Source organism: Canis lupus, chromosome 12 (genome assembly GCF_048164855.1).
Source record: "Canis lupus baileyi chromosome 12, mCanLup2.hap1, whole genome shotgun sequence".
Taxonomy (NCBI): domain Eukaryota; kingdom Metazoa; phylum Chordata; class Mammalia; order Carnivora; family Canidae; genus Canis; species Canis lupus.
Genome location: NC_132849.1, coordinates 6,371,545 through 6,387,974, shown reverse-complemented (window position 1 = coordinate 6,387,974; position 16,430 = coordinate 6,371,545). Strand labels below are relative to the sequence as shown.

General features: G+C 38.8%; 2 protein-coding genes across 4 annotated transcripts in view; one reads left to right on the top strand and one right to left on the bottom strand.

Moving 5' to 3' along the window:
- The window catches only part of RNF115 (ring finger protein 115), a 74,623-nt gene that overhangs the window by 44,849 nt on the left and 13,344 nt on the right, over positions 1–16,430 (bottom strand). The window lies entirely within an intron of this gene.
- Positions 588–8,950, top strand: LOC140601012 (small ribosomal subunit protein uS8-like). The gene has a single exon (XM_072769420.1). It carries the CDS (start codon positions 4,722–4,724, stop codon positions 5,136–5,138), a length of 417 nt encoding a protein of 138 aa, XP_072625521.1. The 5' UTR covers positions 588–4,721; the 3' UTR covers positions 5,139–8,950.

Below are 16,430 nucleotides of genomic sequence, written 5' to 3'. Positions count from 1 at the left end.
ATCCTCAAGCTGACTCTCCACTGAGCACAGAGCCCAATGTGGCTCAATCCCAGGACCCTGAGATTATGACTAGAGCCAAAAATCAATTAAGAGTCTGCCACTCGAGGGATCCCTGGGTGGCGCAGCGGTTTGGCGCCTGCCTTTGGCCCAGGGCGCGATCCGGGAGACCCTGGATCGAATCCCATGTCGGGCTCCCGGTGCATGGAGCCTGCTTCTCCCTCTGCCTGTGTCTCTGCCTCTCTCTCTCTCTCTCTCTGTGTGACTATCATAAATTAAAAAAATAAAAAAAAAAATTTAAAGAGTCTGCCACTCGGGATCCCTGGGTGGCGCAGCGGTTTAGCGCCTGCCTTTGGCCCAGGGCGCGATCCTGGAGACCCAGGATCGAATCCCACGTCAGGCTCCCGGTGCATGGAGCCTGCTTCTCCCTCTGCCTATATCTCTGCCTCTCTCTCTCTTATTCTCTCTCTCTGTGTGTGACTATCATAAATAAATAAAAATTAAAAAAAAAAAGAGTCTGCCACTCAACAGAATGAGCCAACCAGGTGCCCCAATTAATTATTTTTAAGATGTTAAATTTTGGGTGATTTGTTAGGCAGTAACAGAAAGCGAGAACATTGCCCAACTATTGGAAAAGAGCTTTGAATTTTGGTCTTTCTCTCATATTCTTTTCACTACACCACATTGATTAAAAAATAACTATGCTTTTAGAGAAAGTAAAAGAAACTATAATTTCCTGAGGACAAGAAGAAAAATTTATGGTGAGGCCAAATGAGGCCTTGGAGAATTCAGCAGCCATTCAGCCTCCTCCCTCTCTTATAGGGGAGCATAATCCTGATAAACATACAACTCAAGGTTGGAAACTTTCAATCTAACAAACTCAGAAATCTAATTTAGCAGACCAAGAGAAGATCTGTCTCTCAGAAAAAGATTGACATAAAAACCAAATTCAGAGGGCACCTGCATGTGGTGATCCCGGCATCCTGGGATCCAGTCCTGCTTCTTCCCATCTATGTCTCTACCTCTCAAAAAATAAATAAATAAATAAATAAATAAATAAATAAAATCTGAAAAAGAAAAATTCAGAGGCCACGTATATAAAATCTGAAATGCTGATTTACTTAATTTCAATGAAAAAATAATTATCAAGTGGCCCATTTACTTTTACTTTCAACACAATATTTCTCAATAAACAAATCTACCTGAAAAGCATTATAGCATAGAGAAAATGTTTTAAAATCAGATTCTAAATTCTCATATTAGATATGAGGGAAACTCACATCAACTTTCTGAGACTCAATTTCCTCATGTGTAAAATGGAGATGCTTGCTTCACTGTTGTATACTGTAAAGATTAAGATGTTTGCAAAATACCTAATTCAGTAACTGGCACATTACATAGCAGATATTTAATAAATACAGCTATTATAGTTATTACAGATTATAATCACTTGCTACATAAGAAGAGAATCTTATATCCACAATAAAACATGTGGATATATAGCTTGTGTCATCACGCTACAATAAATAGCCTAATATACCCATCCCCACCATGAGCATAAACCAAATCCTCAAAATCAAGGTCCTGGGATTCCTCTCCCCCTGGGCAGTACTGAGAAGAGCACAGCTAATGTATGCCTCTGACTTTCCACTCTTTCACTGTTGACCCAAAATTCCCACACCTTCTTCTAAGAGACATGCTGTTTCTCCTCATAGAATATAATAAATTACTTGGCTATGTTTTTTTAGTTAAAATCAGTTTAGTTGAGGCCTATAATGAGATACAGCCAGATTGGATTTTCAGTGCTTACTTCAAGTCACTTCTAAGGACAGCTACTTTTTACATTTTAATTTTCCCAAATTTTTTCCAGAGGTAAACTTAACTTTAATTTGGGGGAACGTCCGTGAATTAAGGTAAATTTGTAGAAGGGTCAAAAAGGAAGCAAACACAGTCTCTACCTCTACACTCCTCTCACAACCAGGCCTTAGCCTTAGAATCATCCTAATATATTCAGATATTTAGATACAGAGTTTTGAATTTTAAGTATAACGTGTTTGTGTTAGAAGAAAGGAGGAGGGATAAATCAAGGATAACATTAAGCACCCATCTATGTCTGGCACTATGGAAATCTCTCTCCTCTGTTTTAACATTAACACATCAAATCATCACACCAACCTCCCCACACCAAAATACTGCCAATATATATAGTTCCCATAGTCACAAAGTCTTATAAAAAAAAATTCATTAAGTCATTTCTATCATTTCATCTGTAAAAGAGAAGTATAACAAACCTGAGTTAATTACTCAGAATCATTGCAAATAGGAACCTAGTTATTTGCACCAAACTAAACTGCTTTCCCCCTAGGGTCTAAAAGTTTATTGTATAAAACTTTAGTGAAGATATTTAGTAGCAGGTACACTTGAATGAACTGCTTCAGAAGTTCCACTGCCTGTTCCATCTAAAAATACCCACAAGCAGAAATATTTTTCACTGTTAATAGTCTGAATCAGGAACAACTCCTTAAGTATAGCCTAGCCCTGATGCTTACTTACCCACTTAGAAGAACAGCACAACATTGCACCTGGGAGGCACTTGGATGGCTCAGTTGGTTAAGTATCTGCTTTCGGCTCAGGTCATGATCTCAGGGTCCTGGGATCAAGCCCAGCATGGGACTCCCTGCTGAGCAAGGAGTCTGCTTCTCCCTCTCTTTCTCTGCCCCTCCCTCCAACTTGTGCCTGCTCACTTTCTCAAATAAATAAATAAAATCTTTTTTAAAAAGGTGCATTTGGAATACTGAAGACAACATGAAAGGGTAGTTATATTTTTTTTTAAGATTTTATTTATTCATTCATGAGAGAGAGACAGAGACATAAGCAGAGGGAGAAGCTGGATCCTTACAGGGAGCCCGATGTGGGGCTCGATCCCAGGATCACTCCCAGAGCCGAAGGCAGATGTTCAACCACTGAGGCACACAGGAGTCCCAAAAGGGTAGTTTTAATGCATTATTTTCTTTTCCTTCCTACTGTTCAAGGGATCAACTAGCAAAAAATGTGAGGTTTTGGCAGGACAACAAGCTACAAGCCAAGACTTATTTATATCAAGTCCCGCACTGAAATGTGCATACTCTTGAACTTTATGCAAATTTGTATCCAATATTTATTCATAACAAATTTTTTTTTCTGTGAATAGACTTTCTACTTATTTGCTAATTTTCACAGCTTTGCTTCTCTACAAGTTCACTATCAGTATCTAAGTATTTTTTTTCTTTTATCTAAAACAGAAGCCTAATTATTTACCCCAAAGACACAAATGTAGTGATCCAAAGGGGCACCTGCATCCCAGTGTTTACAGCAGCAATGTACAGAATAGCCAAACTATGGAAAGAGCCCAGATGTACATTGACAGATGAATGGATAAGATACGGTATACATATGCAATGGAATACTACTCAGCCATCAAAAAAATGAAATCTTGTCATTTGCAACAACGTGGATAGAACTAGAGAGTATTATGCTAAGCAAAATAAGTTAACCAGAGAAAGACAACTACCATATTATATCACTCATATGTGGAATTTAAGAAACAAAACAGAAGACCATAGGAGAAGAGAGGGAAAAATAAAACAAGATGAAATTAAGGAGGGCATATGATATAATGAGCACTGGGTATTATATAAGACTGATGAATCACTGAACTCTACCTCTGAAACTAATAATACACTATGCTAATTAAATTTAAACTAAAAAATAAAACAAAGGCCTATTTTATGTCTTGTCTGACAGTCAAAAACTAAGATCACAATGTTTATAATCCTCTCCTTCATATTCTCTTTTTGAGTATCACCTGTTCAGAAACTCCTTCCTGGAAAAATTAGGAACACACTCTGCTTAAAATACATCATATCTCCTAGACCAGAACCCACCACATGCTGAATTTCATGCCAGCTCATATCTGTAGGTCAAAGACACTGCTTTTGTCTAGAGACCTTTTCCATAAAACCTCTATGATTATTTCTTTTCAAACCAAAATACACTTCTTCCCTTTTTTTTTTTTTTAAGATTTTATTTATTTATTCATGAGAGACACACAGAGAGAAGAAGAGAGAGACAGAGACACAGGCAGAGGAAGAAACAGGCTCCATGCAGGGAGCCTGATGTGGGACTCGATCCTGGGGCTCCAGGATCATGCCCTGGGCTGAAGGCAGGTGCTAAACCGCTGGGCCACCCCACCCAGGGATCCCACTTCTTCTCTTTTCAAAAGCATCAAGTGAACCCCAAAACAAACAACAGAATTCTAGAGTTCTGTTTCCAGTTCCATCATTATCTTCATGGTCTTTATAAAGACCTATTTCTTCATCTGTAAAACTAGAGCACAAATGTTGTCCTCATTTACTTGTCTCCCACAACTCTCCTTCAGGAAAACAAGAAAGTCTCATTCATGTGGCCAACTACTCATTTAAAAAGAAGATGAGCGGGGCAGCCCGGTGGCTCAGCGGTTTGGCGCCACCTTCAGCCCGGGGCCTGATCCTGGACACCCCGGATCGAGTCCCACGACGGGCTTCCTGCGTGGAGCCTACTTCTCCCTCTGCCTGTGTCTCTGCATCTCTCTCTCTCTCTCTCTTTGTGTCTCTCATGAATAGATAAATAAAATCTTTAAAAAATGTTTAAAAAAAAAAAAAGAAGAAGAAGATGAGCTCTTTCCGCCATCTCTCCAAAGCGCCACAATGGTGCGCATGAACGTCCTGGCAGATGCTCTCAAGAGCGTCAACAACGCTGAAAAGAGAGGCAAGCGCCAGGTTCTTATCAGGCCATGCTCCAAAGTCATCATCCGATTTCTCACTGTGATGATGAAGCATGGTTACATTGGTGATTTTGAAATCATCGATGATCACAGAGCTGGGAAAATTGTTGTGAATCTCACAGGCAGGTTAAACAAGTGTGGAGTGATCAGCCCCAGATTTGATGTACAACTGAAAGATCTAGAAAAATGGCAGAATAACCTGCTCCCATCCCGCCAGTTCGGTTTCATTATACTGACAACCTCAGCTGGCATCATGGACCACGAAGAAGCAAGACGAAAACACACAGGAGGGAAAATCCTGGGATTCTTTTCTAGGGATGTAATTCATACGTGCAAATAAAATGCCTCAATGGAAAAAATAAAAAATAAAATAAAAATACAATAAAAAAAATAAAAAGAAGATGAAAGTTTCCTAAACTGGAATTCCAAAAATCTTAAGCAATTGTTCCCTTGGTTATTTATCAGAAAGAAAATCAGTTTACAAAAAAAAAGAAAACATCAGGCTACAGTTTTAGTGTTATACAAAGATATCTATACAAATTTAAGTACTGTTTGAAAAGCTGTGATTCAGTTCCAGGCCAATAAAACTGCTCTGGTTTATGGTCTCACTCCCTAAGAATAGTAACATATACAACCTTCATCATTTTGTTCCTTCATTCCAGGCCATGGCTGAACACTGATAATTATCAGGGGCTCTAAACAGAAGTGTATAATCAACCAACCTTCTTCAGCACACTTTGTAACAAGAAAGAAAATCAGGTCACACAGGACAAAACATCACTTGATACAAGCTTGATGAGATGAACAAGATGCCAAATTTTCTAAGAAAAAAACAGACTAAACTAGAAAAATTATCAGAGAAAAAGTTAACTTCATATGACACAATACAGTCAGAATAGATTTTGTTAAAATGTTCTGTGCTTTCTCCCACCAGAGGCAGCAAGAAGGAGAACAACCCAAGGGCATAGATTTAAAATGGTAAATGATCCAAAAAGTGTCTTTAGTTCTGATGTGTCCCACCAGTTTAGAGGATAACTTTTATCTTCTTGCATTCAGCTTAGGCTAACAGAATCTTCTTACGTAAATTGACAACATTCATTCTCCCAGAAAACATTTGAAGCTCTACATTCCAAGCATTGTGGAGAAAGAAAAGCGTGCTTGGTAGGGAAAGAAAAATTAATTTGGGATTTAAAAATTAACTGAAATCATGTACAAAGTGTATGTTCTAATGAAATCATACTTAGGGAAGTAAAGGCCAATAAAACGAACTTCTCTGAGTATCCTAATCTTAGGTACTTAGCCTTGAAATAAGAACTGAACAGTATTTCAGAAGACCCTAAGTGGTTAAAAGTAATGAATCTCGGGGCAGTGCAGGTGGCTCAGCGGTTTGCCACCTTCAGCCCAGGGCCTGATCTTGGAGACCCCGGATCCGGATAGAGTCCACGTCGGGCTCCCTGCATGGAGCCTGCTTCTCCCTTTGCCTGTGTCTCTGCCTCTCTCTCTCTCTCTCTGTCTCTCATGAATAAATAAATAAAATCTTAAAAAAAAAAAAAAGTAATGAATCTCAAGTTTAAACAAAACTGAACTGGAAGCATAGAGAAACAAACCAACTGTATGATGTTGGGCAAGTCACACTTCATGAGAATTAGTACCTGGAACATAAATTTTTCAACAAATTATAGATTGTAATAAACTCCTCTGAGCAATTTTAATGTGGAGCATTTCTCAAACCATGTTCCAAGATACTAATCAGTATCTTAAGACTAATCAATCTCTTCAGAAAAAGAAAAATTAAATCTGGAAAAGGCTGGGTTAAACAATATTATTAAGTGTGTTGCCTTACTGAATGATTTTTCAGAAGCACTGATATGCCATTCTGGTTGGTAAAAGGGGAAATGGAGGAATGGAGACAGAAGATTTAGCATTTAACATTCTACCATGATTCTGAATTCATAGTTAAGTCTCCTAGCACACAGTTTTGAGAAAAACTGACTTAGACTGATCTCCAGATTTTTAGATTCCATAAAGCAGTTCAATTTTACAGCTTTTATTTATTTAGGTAATCTCTACACCCAACGTAGCGCTCAAGCTCATGACCCAATGATCATCTTCCGACTGAGCCAGCCAGGCATGCCAAAGCAGTTCAATTTTAAAATTTAAAAATTAGGGATCCCTGGGTGGCGCAGCAGTTTAGCGCCTGCCTTTGGCCCAGGGCGCGATCCTGGAGACCCGGGATCGAATCCCACGTCGGGCTCCCAGTGCATGGAGCCTGCTTCTCCCTCTGCCTGTGTCTCTGCCTCTCTCTCTCTCTCTGTGACTATCCTAAATAAATAAAAATTAAAAAATAAATAAAATAAAATAGAGATCCCTGGTTGGCGCAGCGGTTTGGCGCCTGCCTTTGGCCCAGGGTGCGATCCTGGAGACCCGGGATCGAATCCCACATCGGGCTCCTAGTGCATGGAGCCTGCTTCTCCCTCTGCCTGTGTCTCTGCCTCTCTCTCTCTCTCTCTGTGTGTGTGACTATCATAAATAAAAATAAATAAATAAATAAAATAAAATAAAATAAAATTTAAAAATTAAGTACACAAGATTGTCAACTTTTGTTTTACCAAGTAAATACATTAAAAAAAAAATCAAAAAAAATCACCAGATAATATCACCATCACTTCATTTTAAAAGTGTCATTTTAAAACCAAAGATAGGAATAAAGAAGACTTTTAGATTACGTTAAATGACAGACTTCTAAACAAAATAATTCAGCACTGTCTTCCATTCTACCATGTGCCCATCAAGCAATCCCTGAACCTCTTATGTATACCTCTTCATCAAAATACAATAGTACAAACAGTCCATCAATGAGATAAGAGATAAGAGAACTTTACAAATATGATCTAATTCACATCAGGGACTTTTGATGTATTTACTTGGTCAGTAGAGATCACATACAGGCTGATAAAAGCAATCATTGGACCTTTACAAAGTAAGAAAATAATGAGTTAACTAAAGAACTTTAAAAAATAAAAGATTAGTGGGCAGCCCCGGTGGCCCAGCGGTTTAGTGCCGCCTTCGGCCCAGGGTGTGATCCTGGAGACCCGGAATGGAGTCCCACGTCAGGCTCCCTGCATGGAGCCTGCTTCTCCCTCTGCCTGTGTCTCTCTGCCTCTCTGTGCCTGTCATGAATAAATAAATAAAATCTTTAAAAATATAAATAAATAAAATAAAATAATAAAAGATTAAAAATACATAAAAAATAAAAGATTTTATAAAAATAGCACTGAGAAAGAAATTCTCCCAAGTCAAATTTACCTGTCACAGAATCCCAAGTCTTAAAAAATGAGGTTTTACTTTATTCAATCAACATTAATTATCAGCATTAAGAGTGTACTGTTTTGTTTCATTTAACAAAGGCAAATTTCAGCATTGCCTTATATTATGATGTCCCCAATCCTAACATTTTCAAAACTGTTCATTATCATAAAACAAGAACAGAGTTTATAACTTACAAAGAGATTCATTTCAGAAGTAAAATCTATATCCCAGTAAGAATAATTCAGTGAAAAAAATAATAATAAATAATACTTCAATGGGTATCACATGATCTTTGTGGGAAAACTATAGAACAAAATTCCTTCACACAGAGGTGGTTCAGTCAGTGAAGTGTTTGCCTTCTGCTCAGGTCATGATCCCAGGATCCTGGGATCAGGCCCACGTGGGGCTCCCTGCTCAGCAGAGAGCCTGCTTCTCCCTTTCCCAGCCACCCATTTATGCTCTGTTTCACTCTCTAATAAAATAAACAAAACCTTTAAAAAAAAAATTCCTTCACACAAAATCCAAAAATACCAGGTCAAATCACTAACCAACAGAGAGGAATAAACACAACTGCCTCATTTTACAGAAGAGGAAAACTAAGGCACTTGAAAGACTGAATAATCTGTTTAAAAGTTAAAATGAAACTTTTTTTCTCACAATGCTATATTATTTACATATAATAAATAAAACCCACTTATAGAAAGGTCTGATAACAGTTGCAAAAGGAGGGCTAATGGTTAGTTCTATAGCTTGCAGGCCAGTTTGTTTATTCTGAAAGTCCTATCCTTTTAAACAGATCTCAGACCTAAAATGGGCAAAAATGCATTCGCTCTAATATTAAGATAATCACTTAAGATTTTTATTTATTTATTCATGAGAGACACAGAGAAAGCAGAGACATAGGCAGAGGCTATACACACACACACACATACTATATAGTAGGCTCCCTGTGAGGAGCCCGATGTGGTACTCCATCCCTGGACCCAGGATAATGCCCTGAACCAAAGGCAGCCGTCTGCTCAGCTGCTGAGCCACCCAGGCGTCCCAAGATAATCATTATTTTAATTTTTAAACAGAAAGTCAAAAGGAGGAGGAAATATTTAAAACCTCAATCCACTACTCATTTATCCCAACATTTTATGAATCTCCTTACTTCTCGACATAGTCTTCCTAGTACAGCCCCTAACATATAGTAGGCACCAACAGTTCCTGAATAAATGCAAATACAGTACTGTTACTACTACACGATCTAGTGCCTATATATTTTGATATTATTATCAAACACAAACCGATTTCTAAGCGCTATACTTCACAAATACAGTATACATGTGTAACTGTATATTTTCAAAGAAAATATCCAGACTCAATTATACTCAGGAAGAGAAACAGACATACTTCTGGAACCTTTTTATTTTATAGCAATAATGTTGCAGGATGAGATAGATCTACCTAATGAATTGATTAAAAACCTTGAGAACTCAATCTGCTCATCTAAAGCTGACTGTATGTTAAAAAGAATACCAAATCTCCCTTACTGAATCAGCACCTACACGTGGCACAGAAAAATAAACCAGTAATTTTAGTGATTGATAAGGCTGAAAATTTTAGGGAATTAAACACTTTTATGATTCTCACTTGTCAATATTACATCCAACCACTTATCTTTTTTTCAAGATTTTATTTATTTATTCATGAGAGACACAGAGAAAGAGAGAGACACAGAGACACAGGCAGAGGGAAAAGCAGGCTCCACGCAGGGAACCCGATGTGGGACTCGATCTCGGGACTCCAGGATCACGCCCTGGGCCAAAGGCAGGCACTAAACCACTAAGCCACCCAGGGATCTCCCATTCCAACCACTTTTTAATCTAAAACATATAAATTAAGCCTAGCAGTGAAAAATAATTTGCTGATTTTTTTTTGTTGTTATTTAACAAAAAGTAATTGTATCATTATCAATACTTTTCACACTACATCAGCAATGGAAATTAACAGCAATTTTTTCCAACCAATAGGCTTAAGGTATAAAACTTCCTTTCCTCAACCTAACTAATGCCTCTAAACATTCAATAGTGACCAAATTACAAGATCAGAACCTAACAGATTAATTAAGTTTGTCTGAGAATAAAATACCTCACACTAACCACTTAAATTACAGAAGCTTCCCAGGAGCAGCTAATAAGTTCCATCCAACAAATTCAGTTACAAATGATTACTTTGCTTAAAAAGTCAATCAGGTGTGGGGCACCCAGTGACTCAGTCACTTAAGGGCCTGACTTTGGCTCAGGTCTCAGGTCGTGATTTCAGGGTACTCCTCGCTCAGCAGGAAGTCTGTTTGTCCCTCTGTCCCTCCGCCTGCTCAGGCTATCAGGCTAGCTCTCTCTCTCTCAAATAAATAAATAAAGACACTCAGCTGCTCATAAGGAGAGCAAGTAACTATGGGAAGCTCCTCTACTTATAAACTGTCAGATATAGAAACAAAGCTACATTCCAAAAACACAAGAGGTTCCATTTTGTCCAGCCCCTAACTAATGGTAAGTGGTCCATCAGACCACTGCTTTGAGCCAAACTTTAATTCAGTAGTCTACAGGTTTGTGTTTTGTTTTAGGATGTTTTATGAACACTAGTACCTCCATGATTTTCAACATGTATAAAAGCAGAAAGTGGTAAGAAAAACCTACATTTAAAATTCCTTCATTCAACAAATACTTTAATGCGTACTATGCACCAGGCACTTTTCTAACTCCTGATGAAAAAGGAAGTAGTAATAGTAAGAGTGGTAAGGAAATGAGAAATTTAAAGGTATACAGGAGAAATTGTCTAAAGAAAAGTAGACCAAATCTAAAGGACAAACTCTGAATCTTGCAACATGTGGAAAGTATTGTACTAACATAGGAAATAATAAGAGAAAGAGGGATCCCTGGGTGGCGCAGCGGTTTGGCGCCTGCCTTTGGCCCAGGGCGCGATCCTGGAGACCCGGGATCGAATCCCACGTCGGGCTCCCAGTGCATGGAGCCTGCTTCTCCCTCTGCCTATGTCTCTGCCTCTCTCTCTCTCTGTGTGTGACTATCATAAAATAAATAAATACATTTAAAAAAAAAAAGAGAGAGAGAAAGAAAGAATAAATGATAAAATGTGTGTCTCTATGAATAAATAAATAAAATCTTTAAAAAATAAAAAAAAAAAAAAAGATTACACAGCTCCATTTCTCTGAATGCTCATTCAGGCTTCCAAGAGGTGCACCTCAATATTATTTTACAGTAGTACATACTAAGGTAAACAGAGGGTCGGGTGACTCAGCTCTAGTCACCTGAAATATCAGAACAAGAATTGATAATTCGGGATCCCTGGGTGGCACAGTGGTTTGGCGCCTGCCTTTGGCCCAGGGCGCGATCCTAGAGACCCGGGATTGAATCCCATGTCGGGCTCCCGGTGCATGGAGCCTGCTTCTCCCTCTGCCTATGTCTTTGCCCCCCACCCTCTCTCTCTCTCTCTCTCTCTCTGTGTGACTATCATAAATAAAAAACAATAAAAATTAAAAATTAAAAAAAAGAATTGATAATTCGATTCACCCTCTCAGCCTAAGAGTTTAAAGAAACTAAAAGTTTAAACACAAAATCTCCTGAGCTCATGAAACTTCCAAAAGAGCTATAAGAGAAATAAAATCTGATTAATGCTAAGATGAACTATAAAGAAACTAAAAGTTAGCATGTGTCTGCTTTTTGCTTTGTTTTCAAACTGGAACTTCCAGAAGCCTTACTAAGTTACAAGCGGTGTTATTACCTCAATTAATTCTCAACTGACAAAAAATTTGGATACTTTTCTTTTAGAAGTTGCCCTACAATGTGTAACTTGAGAGGAGTGATCCAATTCCTCTGGGCTCAGTAACCACAAGGGGAGAAAGTGACCCTAAAAGATACAGCTATAATGGAACAGCAGCCACTAACTACTGTTCTAAATAATCCCTCCCATCAGGGCTTTGGCTAAAATTATATGGTCTCAATTATCTTAACTGAAAATTATCCTAGGATCCCAAAATTAGAAATCAAAGCTACATTAGAACAAAGCTTTACACACCATGGACACAAGAGGACAATCTCTTTATCCTGCTATACCAGGGTTCTTCAACCTCACCCCTATTACTGTTTGGGGCCCAATAATTCTTTGCTGTAGGGGGGTGTCCTGTGCAATGTAGCATGTGAGCAGCATCCCTGGCCCCTATCTACTAAATGCCAGGACAACTCTCCCCTTCCTTGCAATTGTGACAACCAAAAATGACTACAGACATTACCAAAAGTTCTCCTGGGGAGAAAATTGATTCCAGTTGAGAACCACTGCTTTATGCTATCTCCTTCATTGCTCATTAATAAGCTGTGAAAAGATGAAAAAGAAGTCAGCATCCACAGGCTTATTCTTAGACCTCTTCTAATTTGACTATAGAGAATGAGAAGCAATCCGCATCTTCTTTCCTCTCCTAATAAGATGACTGTCTGAAAGACCTTAGCATTTTCTCCCTGAATGTACGTAAAGGTCATAAAAAGCCAAGTAAACATAAAGAAACACAAAGTGTTAGATTCCAGTTGGTACTTCCCAAAAAAAGTACAAGGGGTTTTATCTGTAGTGAGTTTAAAATTTTTGTTCTTCCTCATACTGAAAAAATCCCAGATTTCCCCAATATATACATATTTATATATCAGTAATATTTTTTAAGATTTTATTTATTTATTCATGAGAGACACAGAGAGAGAGAGAGAGAGAGAGAGAGAGAGAGAGAGAGAGAGAGAGAGGCAGAGACACAGGCAGAGGGAGAAGCAGGCTCCATGCAGGGAGCCCGACGTGGGACTCGATTCTGGATCTCCAGGACCACGCCCTGGGCCGAAGGCGGCGCTAAACCGCCGAGCCACCCAGGCTGCTCAGAATTTCAAGGCCAGAATCACTTCACTCTTCTACTTATAAGAATATATACTTCTGGGCAGCCCGGGTGGCTCGGCAGTTTAGCGCCACCTTCAGCCCAGGGTGTGATCCTGGAGTCCCGAGATCGAGTCCCACATCAGGCTCCCTGCATGGAGCCTGCTTCTCCCTCTGCCTGTGTCTCTGCCTCTCTCTCTCTGTGTCTCTCATGAATAAATAAATAAAATCTTAAAAAAATAATAATAGTTTTTAAAAAAGAATATATACTTCTTATTTCTAGATCCTGGCAGGGAATATATTTACCGACACTACATATTCTTTTTTTTTTTTTTTTAAATATGGCTTTTATCTTGTCAAGTTACTCACTCATAGAGACAGAGAGGGGGGCGGGCAGAGACACAGGCAGAGGGAGAAGCAGGCTCCATACCGGAAGCCCTACGTGGGACTCGATCCCAGGTCTCCACGATCACACCCCAGGCGGCAGGTGGCGCTAAACCACGGCGCCACCGGGGCTGCCCAACACTATATACTCAAACTTCACATGGTAGTATCTATATTTTGTGCCACTGGAACCAATTTGATAAAGATCTCACAACACTAAAAAGCCACTACTTTTAAATATAACTACTGGATATCCAACTTGTCATATCATTCAAGCAATATTTAATAAGCAACTGCTACACAGTACCAGAGAGATGCTAGATAATCAAGCAGACTTTTTAGCTGGGGAGTCACAAATAGCAGAATATAAGATATCGAATAATTAAAACTTCTCCCGTCCAGCTCAAATCACTAAATTCCTCCCCCCAAGTTCAATAACACTACTAACATTAGTTGGACACTGCTCTGTGATCTTTCTATGAATCATGCAATTAAAAAGTGAGGTCAGTGAGCTTACAGTTTTAAGAGTCACAAAGTCTTTAAGAAATGTACTTCAAGGGAAGTCTGGGTGGCTCAGCAGTTAAGCGTCTGCCTTTGGCCCAGGGTATGATCCTGGAGTCCCAGGATTGAGTCCCACATGCCAGGCTCCCTGTAAGGAGCCTGCTTCTCCCTCTGCCTAGGTCTCTGCCCCTTTTTCTCTGTCTCTCATGAATAAATAAATATTTTTTAAGTACTTCAAAAAAAAAAAAGTTTAATTTAAAAAATGTAATTTTTAGCTACTCTTATTATGAGGTAGAGAGTTTTCCCAGATTTGGGGTACCTGCATGGCTCAGCTGGTTAAGCATCTGACTCTTGGGTTTGGCTCAGGTCATAATCTCAGGGTCTTAAGATCCAGCTCCTCCTCAGGCTCCTCATTGAGATTCTCTGTCTCTCCCTCTGCCCCTCCACCCATTTGCAAGCACACAAACACTTTCTCTCTCTTTAAAATAAATAAACAAATAAAATATCTTTTTAAAAAGAGGAAGTCTTCCTGTATTAGTCATTACAAGCAGAACACAATGATCATCACTTGTACAGCACCGCACCTGGTAAAGAACCAAAGCCAATGACGTTACTCACTGACAAGGATGACATTTTATTAAATCAAAGGTGATAGAATAAGGAGATGTGAGAGAAGCTTATTAGTTCCTTTGGGCAGAGTCTCAGAGTTAACACCCTGGCAGTCCTTAATTAGACTTGTCTCTGGTCTGGATCTGGATACTCTGATCTCCATAAAATACTTAGGAATCACCCTAGTCTCATCAATATCAAAAGTAGTTTACTCTGCACATGATTTTCTCACCCATTTAATGAATACTCTACCAGATACAATCTCAGGTAATATTCTCTGTCCTTGATTTAAAAGGGGGGCAGGGTAGTGTGGGGATGGAATGACACCTTTACATTCCATGACACAACCTTCTATGGTCATCCCTTAATACATAGCATAGTATCTCCATCAGTTTGGGCTTCACATTATCTCACAATAGGACAGTCAAGTGAGGTAGAAGATTCTGCTGTGTTTTGAAAATAATTTTAAGTTACCCAAAAATACACAATGCCATTTACCCAATCATATGTAAACTGAAATCCTAAGGGTTTTAAAGCATGTAATAGGGCAGCCCCGGTGGCTCAGCGGTTTAAGCGCCACCTTCAGTCCAGGGCGTGATCCTGGAGTCCCGGGATCAAGTCCCACATCAGGCTCCCTGCATGGAGCCTGCTTCTCCCTCTGCCTGTGTATCTGCCTCTCTCTCTCTCTGTGTCTCTCATGAATAAATAAATAAAATCTTAAAAAAAATAAAATAAAATAAAGCATGTAATAAGTCAAATTCTCTTTACTAAAATTATTTTCACTGTAAATAGGAAAATACTTTTCAATAAGAGAAAGAAATTCCTAATCAATAGTTACTTCTAGAATAGAGAGTCTTTTTTTTTTTTCTTTTTCTTTTTTTTTTAATTGGAGGCAGGGGAGAGGTAGACTCCCTGGCTGAGTAGGGAGCCCAACACAGGACTCCATCCCAGGACCCCTAGGATCATGGCCTGAGCCAAAGGTAGATGATTAACCAACTAAGCCACCCATGTGCCCAACAGATTCTTTTTTGAGGTCTAATGATAACAGTAATGGTAACAGTACCACTAAATATATTTTCATTCTAAAATTCTCTTCTTGCTTGATTTCTCATTTCTTTGTATCTTTATTCTAATGACTCTCTTGTTCTCTTATCTAGGAGGATCCAAACCAAAGACACACAAAGTTAAAATGGATGGATCAGGATTTAGCAGTAAGACGTGTTACTTCACCAAATTAATTCAACTGAATTTGGCTTAATCTACATAGCATTAGGTGTACTCTCTCTCAGAAGTTATAACCAAAATTATTTTTTTTAATACAGACATTAAGGTTAGTTGGGCCTGTAAATCTTTCAGAGTAGTACTGACAAGAAAAACAATAAACAGCAACCTAAGGAGAGTTTCAGGGCTGAACCACTGGGTAAGCTATTGCTATTGCCTGCACACACTTCCAAACATATCAAGAAGGGCTATACACTAGAATTGAGGAAGAAATAAGAGTTCCAAAACCTTGCATCTTAATCCCAGTGAACAGCACTATGATTCTATGGGGGAATAAACTGGTAAAAGATGAGATGGCTCTGAAGGAAGCAGTCCTTTCCACTGACGGAGTCAAGAAACCCACCTAGCAAAAGCTCATTAAAAGCTGACAGTAAAACTCAATACTCCACCTCTGGTGTTCAGAGTTCTTGTGATCCAACTAGCACAAGAGTAAGCACCCTTTTGAGATGCAAATTAAATCAAAACAAAGAAAAATTAATTCCAGATAACCTGGGTTGGCTACCCTCAAAAAGACATCTGGTTTCCCATAACATTTGTCCAATTCAAGAAACAATGAATGCCTACTGTACACTGAGAACTTATAGTGAAGGAATCTCAAGTTCACATAAATTACTTTCATAAAACTTTCAACATTTTCCTA

Bases quoted from the DNA above. Each gene is read 5' to 3' on its own strand.
- LOC140601012 (XM_072769420.1), top strand. From the start codon at position 4,722: ATGGTGCGCATGAACGTCCTGGCAGATGCTCTCAAGAGCGTCAACAAC.